General features: G+C 37.9%; 1 protein-coding gene across 1 annotated transcript in view; it reads right to left on the bottom strand.

The window, feature by feature from the left end:
* OMD (osteomodulin) overlaps window positions 1-8,635 on the bottom strand; it is a 13,170-nt gene extending 4,535 nt beyond the window's left edge. The window contains exons 1-2 of the mRNA XM_072421175.1: window positions 8,301-8,635; window positions 6,609-7,555 (exon numbers count right to left, since the gene is read on the bottom strand). Coding sequence (XP_072277276.1) covers window positions 6,609-7,545 — 937 coding nt within the window. The 5' untranslated portion in view covers window positions 7,546-7,555; window positions 8,301-8,635. The remainder of the gene's footprint in view (window positions 1-6,608; window positions 7,556-8,300) is intronic.
* Between the last annotated feature and the right edge of the window lie 347 nt (window positions 8,636-8,982).

The raw sequence follows: 8,982 nt of genomic DNA on the forward strand, positions 1-8,982 counted from the left end.
ATATATATATATATATATATATATTCATATATACTGTGTGTATATATACGCGTGTACAATATCTTTGAACGATCGTGTCGTTATCTGTATGTACAGGATCGGTGCTATACAATCGTTCGCAGATATCATGCAGGATCGTTCGTCGTTCGTTTACAAACGATAATAATTGGAAGTGTGTACGTAGCTTAAGAGAAAAAGGCAAAAAAAAAAATCCTGCATTTGATATCAAGCAATGGGCTCTCCAAACTTTGAAGCATCTACGGTGACTGGAATCCTAGTCCTTGCCAGACTAACCAAGGTAAAACAGTCTACTTCAACAAGCAGCAACCCCAAGGATCAAGGAGGTACAACTGGGTCAATTGATATCATCCAGTTAGTCAAACAACTGAGTCATCTGCAATATTATCATACAAAATTTATAGTGTAAGCAAAAAAACTTGTGGCCAGGTCCAGAACTGACCTTAACCCATCTTGCTGACCCTAATCTGCTTTCTTGCTCTTACTACTGAAAGCAGCCTAACTGTTCGAATCTGCATAATTCCCTGCACATATGATTGGGGGTCTATTGAAAATATCCAGTCAGACAGACAAACAACTGACAAAGTCATCTGCAATATATCATACAAAAATTCCTAGTGTGAACAAAGGACTTTATTGTCTTTCAGGTCTAAAACTGACCTATTGTAAACCCATCAGAGAGACTCTATTTTTTGATTGTGCCTAACTCTGGTTTATATAAAGGTAAATAAATAAAAGCCAGAGAAAGAGTTTTCAGCACAAATATAGAAAATATTATTTGTAGTACACGTTTACAAACAAAATGTTGAAAGAATTATATCCTTTTTACCCATAAATCATAATATTCTCTTATGATCTATACAGGATTGGATCAATTTTTACAGAAGGTTACAAAAAAACAATTGCAACCTTTTCTCTGTATGTCACAACTTTGAACGTACCAGGATCTTGGAGAGCTGGACAAACTTTATCCAGTTTGTGATATGATTGAAATCACTCAGGGTGTCACCATACTTTTACAAATGCTGAAAATTTTGTATTTGTCCATATCTCTGATCCCCCGGATGGATGCACCTTCAAAAAGCTTTACTTATGTCACACTTATCTCCTGCTTGCTAAAGTGCCGGTGCCTCTATCCTGCACATGCGGATATTTGTGATCCCGGTACCACTTGCTCTTCCAAGTTTTTATCAATATCGCCCCTCCTGCCAGCCAATCAGGAGTTAACATCTTAATAGCCCTTAGCTATTTAGCTGACTCAGACACAGCATTTAGCATTTATGCAATGTTTCTCCACTACTGCCAAGCCCCATGAGCATTTGTTATACACCTTACAGTTAATTGAGTGATTTTGCAGTCTAGCTCCTGTGCTAACCCTTTGTTGGCCAGTCTGTAGTTTCCCTTTCTTTACCCTTGTGCTGTTCCAGTGTCACCCATGCCTCTGTGTCTTCTTTGTTCCCATGTGTCTTCAGTGACCCCCATGTCACCCGTGCCTCCTGTCGCTTCCTGTGTTCCCCTATGTCTTCGATGACCCCCGTGTCACCATAATCTATTTTCGGGATTTCTGGTACTTGACCCATGGCTTTGTTCCCAACTTAATTTTTCTGCAGTCTGCTTCGACTCTGGCCTTTACTATTCTTTGCATGCTGATTCAGTACAGCACATTGTTCTGCCAACCCTAGTGTGCCAAGAGACCGCAACCTGGCAACAGCTTGTAGTGCAACATCTTTACCTCTGGAGAAAACCAGGCTGTTGCTTAGATTGTGCACTTTGCCCTTCTCTGGCTCACATCATCATTGAGCTACCCATAGCACCCTCTGTGATGAACGACCTCTCAGCCCACACCCTTGCGCAAAGACTTTCTGTCACGCTTAGCAACAGTCCATCCACCAGCAGGATGAGGAGGGGCCATCATGGGGCAAGGTTAACCCATCTGGTAACCCTTGCCAAACACACCATCATGGGTAGACTGCCACCAGATGCTTAGATGGAAGCACGCATTGTTACCTTTGAGAACCGCAGTTATGTTTCTGCTTCTTTAGTGTCACCCACTGCAACCCCAGACAGGGATGTCTGAGCAATCACAATGTTTATAGTAGCGTTTCTGGTACGCAAGTTACACTATTTCTACTTAGAGCATTCAGAGACTCAGCTTACACTTTTTATTATGTTTATTAAGTAAAAACACAGAGCAAAAAAAAACAAATACAGAAAAATAAACACTAATCAAAGAACAATAACAGAACAATAGCAATAGGGTGAAATAAAAAAGAAAAACTGTGAAATAATACTTAGCTACCTAAGTATTATTTCACAGTTTTTCTTTTTTATTTCACCCTATTGCTATTGTTCTGTTATTGTTCTTTGATTAGTGTTTATTTGGTTTTGCTTGGTCCAGGTTGCTGTGTAAAGTCCAAGGTATTAGTCAGAGTCACTGGGCTCTCTGCAGTGCTCAGTGTCAGTGCCATTGTCCTTAGGAACAGGATGAAATCAGTGAGAGCTGTCTCTGCTAGGCCTACATGGCTTTTTCTATGCCAACCACAGAGGTGGAACTATTAAGACAATCCAATGACAGCAGGGTGGGGGCTGTCTGAGGGGCAGTGTCCACATGGATTATGATGATCTATGCCCAGGAGGCCCTTGTTCTATCAATATTCATAACTTTATATGTTCGGGTTTTATTAACTACCAACCACAGAATATTAATCACCTCAAAATATGGCATTAACAGAGACCAAACTAGGTATGTCTGGGATGTATGGGTCACCAGAACAGGTAAATATGGTTTTCTGGCTTTCCTGAGGCTAGTAAACTAGAGGGTCTGGAAGGATGCTGGTTGTCAGATCAAGAAATATCTCATAAGGGGTAATGTATGACCCTGGTCTGTTACAGAGACAATTTTCAAACAAAGACATTTAGAACCTTTACATTTAATGGGAGAAATATTGTTATCCCCAATATCACACCCCTACTGGTTCCCTATTTTCAAGCATGACAACTTACACCCTTTGTGGATTATCCACTTCTAGTTTTGGAGTTCAGCATAAAGTATATTAAGATTTCCTTTACTGAAGGCCAAAAGAATCTCTTGATAGGAAATCTCTTGCATCTCAAAAAAGTTTTTGAGAGAGTTGGATGTAACATGGCCTTTGACATAGCTGTGAGAAAACCTCATCTTTCCTCTCGTGATTCTCTGTATACCTTCTCCCATATAGCATTTTGGCAGTGCACAGGACCTGTAAATTATCTGCCCATCTCAACAACGTCCTGGACTCCAATCTTAATATCACTGCTTAGCAACGACTAGTTCCAATGTCGTGTAGATTTGCTTCAAGTCTCCATATAGACACTGATCCAGCGAATCCATAAAAGAAAATGATGGACGTTCCTTTCCTAAAATTTGGGAAGTAACTCCTCTTAGGTGAAAAAGGACCCACCTCTTGCTGTTGGATAGCCTCCCTAAGGGTTTTAATAAAGAGAGCCACCAAGGAAAAATCAAAAGTGTCAGCCATCCTTCTCACCATTAAAATCCTAAGTTTTTGTTTTCTGCAAAAGTTTAAAATCCTGCAACAACTCCTGATCCTCAAAATGCAGCTTTCTTTAAAAGCCGTGGATATAGTCCATTTGTACATTCTGACAGCTTGGTCAGTGTTGTTTTAGAACTCCCTTGATTCTACTTCCTTAACATTACTTGCTTCTTTAAAGCAAGATGCACAGATTAGTTTGGGGGGCAAGGCCTTAGCGCCACACACCCAGCATACTTCAATGGTAGAATAGTCTGCTGATTGATTTCTGAAACAGCACGAGATTTCCCTTTGCTGTCTGGCATACATAGAGCCACGTCCTTCAGACATACCCTCTTTTAGAGAAATGGCAGACAAAACATAGACGCATGTTCAGAATTCCTGGCATGCTTTTCTTAGAGGGCTTTATCTCCCAACAGAAAGTAACCACATTAAGCAAAAAGCAGCAGACATCTTCCAAATCAATCCCCTACCCATGCTGCAACTTCTGTGTCTGGTGGAAGTGGAAGTAAGCAAGCTACCAATTGAAATCTTAAAAAGCAAAGAACAGGAAAGTAGCATATATATATACACATGCACACACCACAAACACATTTTTCACAGGATGTTTATAAGGCTGCGGTATATCAATAAAAAGCAACAAAATACTTGTAGAAATACCATCGGACAGAAACCCACCCTAATCTGCCATATTGTACGGTATGTACAAACAAGTGAAACAAAAGCATTTTTTGTATTGCCTATACTTGAGGCTCAGACCACAATTTCAACAGCCAACCAGTAGGTGGCCACAGGGATGCTACAGGCAGCATAGAATACAATCTTTTTTTCCAAACTCACCTCTATTATTGCCGGTACATAATGGCTGTGAGGTGAATTGCTGTACACGTGCAAGGCTCTGTACAACTGCCTTGGACGCTAAAGAAAACAGGCAAGGGAAAACAGCTAAGCAGTTCCTCCCTGCTCACCTACCTGCAACAAAGGGGCTGTTTAAGGGGCTGTTTACCATACCCTGGGCTCCAGGGATCCCAAACATCATGAATTTACCAGTAACGATTGGAGAGGCTGAACAAGGGGGGCAGTAGAGGGGAAAGAAATGCTTGTTTATGGAGCAAGGACAGAAAAAGAACACCTGCAGAAAAGTGAAAGATTACTTTTATATCTTTAGGAGGGTGGTCCCATGGGGGTCATGAGGCAGAGCTGATCCATTTGTGTGCTATCAGGAGTGCCAGGAAATGAGCTTTTTCCAATTTCCCTTTTTTTCTATTTGCTGTTTTTTTTGGTCTTTTTGTGTGGGTGAGAAAAACATAGCATCATTTTTATTTTTGACAGAGTGGGGGAGAGTTAGAAAGGAACTATACTTAAAAACTTGTCTTTCAATTAATAATTTATTGTTACTGACTTGTTACTGCACTAAAATATCAGTCTTCCCTGGTGGCACTGGCTGGGTCAGCTTGTGTCCATGAAAAATATAATGATTTATGAAGTGTTATGAAGCTGCCAGCTTATGACTGGCAAATTTACTTTTTTTTCCTCTCCTGACCTCCACCCACTGCCCCTACTCCCCCTCTTCCCCCCTCACTAACTGGAGTTCTCTGCACAGAGCTCACAGCTGAAAAGAAGCAGCTGCAGACTGAGAAGTCCAACTTGAGTGACATGAAAGTCCCAAGCAAGGAAAGAAAAAGAAAATCTGCATAATTAGGGCAGTGGGCGTGAATTAGAAACACTCCCACCAAGGATGGCATTTCCCGGATTGCAATTCACCACCTAGGCCAGGGGTTTCAAACTCTGCCCCAGGGCCCAAACCTGCCTATGCATGGCCCCGCATTGGACTGTTTTATAGACGCAAATAATGCCGGGAATTTTACTAGCAGCGCTATTTCAATGAAAAGGGAGTTTCAGCGGCGGGCCACTCATAAGATTTAGCTCTGCATTGGCTGTGTCTGGCATTTCCAGCACTCCCCCTCAGCTGTTCTTTTCCTTGCTACTCCAAGGCATGGACTTAAATGATTTGACTTTCATAGAAGAATATTATTATTGTTAGCCTGTGCAAAAAAATTTCCACTGAAATTTAATTCAGAAGGCTACAAATAGAGGCATAAGATTTTTTCTTAAATAAAATTAATTTTTAATATAATATTATTATTTAATATATATATTATAATATTATTTTTATTATATTTTTAATATATTAAACATTTATGCCTCTTTCTCTATTATAAGCTTGTTCCAGATTGAATGTGAAGCAAAATCTCTTTCTTTCCATATGAAAAGGGTTTATATCTAATGAGAAGGAAAAAATTCCTCAGTTTTTTTTTAATAAATTTCAAGGTTGGCCCTTGACTTTGTCTAAGTTTTTAATTTTGGCCCTCGGTGTATTTGAGTTTGACACTCCCAGCAAGCTGAAAGATTCAGATGATTATAATTTGGGCTTAAGTTATCTATAAGGCAAAGTTGATTTTGTGAGTATAGGTACGCTTTAATATCCCTGTCTGCTTACACTGTTATCCTGGACCTGGAGTAATGCTTACGTTTTGTTCTGGTCATCAGTTTAAACCAGACAGGAAATGATGGATAATGTATATCGTGAAAACTGGGAACAAAAAGTAACTTACAGGGATCCTAGCATTGCCTTACTTTAACTGAAAACATTTTTTAATTAGGCTTGTGATTCTGTTAAAGAGTTTCCTTCACTTTCCCTGTCTTCCTTCTATTTTCTATCTGGGGGTAAAAGGTTGTCCCAAGGACATTGAACAGTAAATAAGGGGAAAAAAAGTAACTGACAACAGTATCTGTCAAGACTTTAACCCTTCATCACACTATCTAAAGGTAACAAAATTTGGAGGTTAACAGTAGAGGTTAGAGGAAGTTAGAACCTAAATATAACACTGCAATTATATCATGGCATTCTGACTTTCCTAAAATTTCCTTGCTTTCTAGTTATACATTTCTGCTGCTTTTTCATTCTTTGCAATCCTGGCACCTCAAAATGCAGAATATTTTTAACACAATAAAAATTCATGCATGTCTATTTACATTTTTTAAACACAGTGAAAAGTTACTTACTTTCAAATTCGTTGTCATGCAAATAGAGGTGCTCAAGTGACCGAGGGACATAAAACGCACGTTTCAGTTTGTTGTGACCCAGGTTCAGCTCCATGAGTTGTGGAAGATTAAACATGTTCAAACTAACCTCCTCAAGCTTGTTGTATGACATTCGAATTGCAATAAGATTAGGAAGCTTTGTGAAATAATCTTCATGAATTTTGGAAATAGAATTATTCTCCAGAGACAGATACATTAGAGAAGGGGGAAGATTTGCAGGCATAGCACTTAGTTTGTTGTTACAGATATTAAGCTGCATTAATTTTGTTGATTTCATGAGGGTTTTTCCCTTGATGCTCTCAATGACATTATTGCAAAGGTCAAGCATAGTGACATTTACTAACCCCTGAAAATCTTGCTCCTTTATTTTGTTAATTTTGTTGTTTCCAAGAAAGATTCTTTCAATTGATGTAGAAAAGGGAGATGGTATCTCTTCTAATTCATTGTTGTTCAGGTAGATTTGATAAAGATGAGGAGATTTCGCAAAAACACCACTATCAATGTTTTGGAATTTGAGTCTGTTGTAACTTAAATTAATTTCCCTAAGATTGGTGGCATTAATGAAGGACTTCATTTTTACTTCTTCAATGACATTGTGCTGAAGGTAAAGCTGCTGAATCCGAGATGGGACCTGTGGAATGGTCCTGAGCTTTCTATTGTCACAGTACATTGTGATTATTGATGATGGAGGGCAATAACATTCCCTTGCACAGTCTGTTGTGTATGGAACACCTGGAACATTATAATCTGTGATACCTGAGAAATGAAAAGGTGGCTCATTCTCTTGCTCAGGATTATAATCAGTGTCATAATCATATTCTTCATATTGGCTGAGGCATCTTTTTGTAAGCATTAAAACCAAAATTACCAACTGAATATATATGCCCATTCTAATCATTCTTCAAACACTGCAATTAGAAATATAAAAAAATATATACAGTTAAAGTATTCCCAAAGTGAGCATGACATGCTAAAATATAAATAGTTAACTGCTGATTTCTTTTAGAATTTAGTTGGCTGTTATTCTAATTTTCAGCCTCACAAATTTCTATGAATTTGAAACACATATGCAGCCATTAAAGTCAGTAAAAAAAGTTTGTGTATACTGTATTTAACAGTACCTGAAAACTTGTTTTTTTCAATAATGCAATACATAATAAAGAACAGATTTTTCTGTATTATTAATAAAGTTATCACTTTATTATTCAAATGCAGTTTTTATTATACATTGGTTTTCTTTGTACCTATTTTGTGGGTAAGCATGCCTAAAGATAGTAACTATTGCTGTGCTTCAGGATTACTCCGTAAACTCCTTGCCTACTGCATGGTCTTTTTAATATTCTCTATTCAGAGATGCTTACTGGTAAACTTTATTTTCCAAAGGCACATATATGTTTTCAATTATTGCTTAGCCTATCAAAATCTATCAGTTTTATAACAGGATATGATACAACAAAGTGTTTTGGCCCCTGTCCCAGATGCTTATAAATCTATGTGTTTGTTTTATTTTTTACAAAACCCACATCTGTAATAGCTGACATGCACATAACATCTCACAATAAATGCAGCTAATTGATTTTAGGAAAGGTGTAGACATTAACTTCAACAAACAATCCCTTGGTTTGTATTTCTAAATATGCAGTAGTTCCATACCTGAGCAGTCTTTCTTATTCGTTCTTTTTCTAGGACAAAACGCTTATGTTAAAATTGTCTTTTGTTGTTTTCCCCAGGATGCTTTAAATTCTAGATTTAAAGATTGCCTTAACTGTCGGAAGCACAGCAGATGAAGTTTTTCCTAGCAAAAAAAATTCTTCCAGCTTTGACTCAGATGACTAAATTGTGTGTATCCTGTCAGTAAAGTATCCCAGAGCAAAAAAAAAAAAAAAAGTATATGCTTTGAGATTTTGGCAAAGTTCAGTGGGTTTCATTTGTGTCCTTTCTTATTTTTGGTTTGAGGTGTGGCAAATCATTCCCAAAGGGGAAAATACTTCACGCAGCAGTGTACACATTAAAAAAAGAACAAAAGAATGCACTGTGCTTCAATACTTTCTTGCCAGAATACCTTCCATACTTGATTTCAGATTGCATAATGTTTCATTTTTTTAAATCTGCTAAATAGTCAAATACATATTTATTATTAGATACACAGCATTTGAGCTGAAGCAATTGCGTACATTTGTATTTATTTAAACGCATTTAGGCACTTATTATTTAAATGCATCTAAGCACTAAATGGCACATATTCACTGAACCATCCGCTATTGGATATTAAAATGGTCCAAAGTGATGCCAATATATATCATTTAAATGCCTAGCTTTAACAGCATAAAAACTT

The sequence above is a fragment of the Pyxicephalus adspersus genome, chromosome 8, assembly GCF_032062135.1.
Source record: "Pyxicephalus adspersus chromosome 8, UCB_Pads_2.0, whole genome shotgun sequence".
NCBI lineage: Eukaryota > Metazoa > Chordata > Amphibia > Anura > Pyxicephalidae > Pyxicephalus > Pyxicephalus adspersus.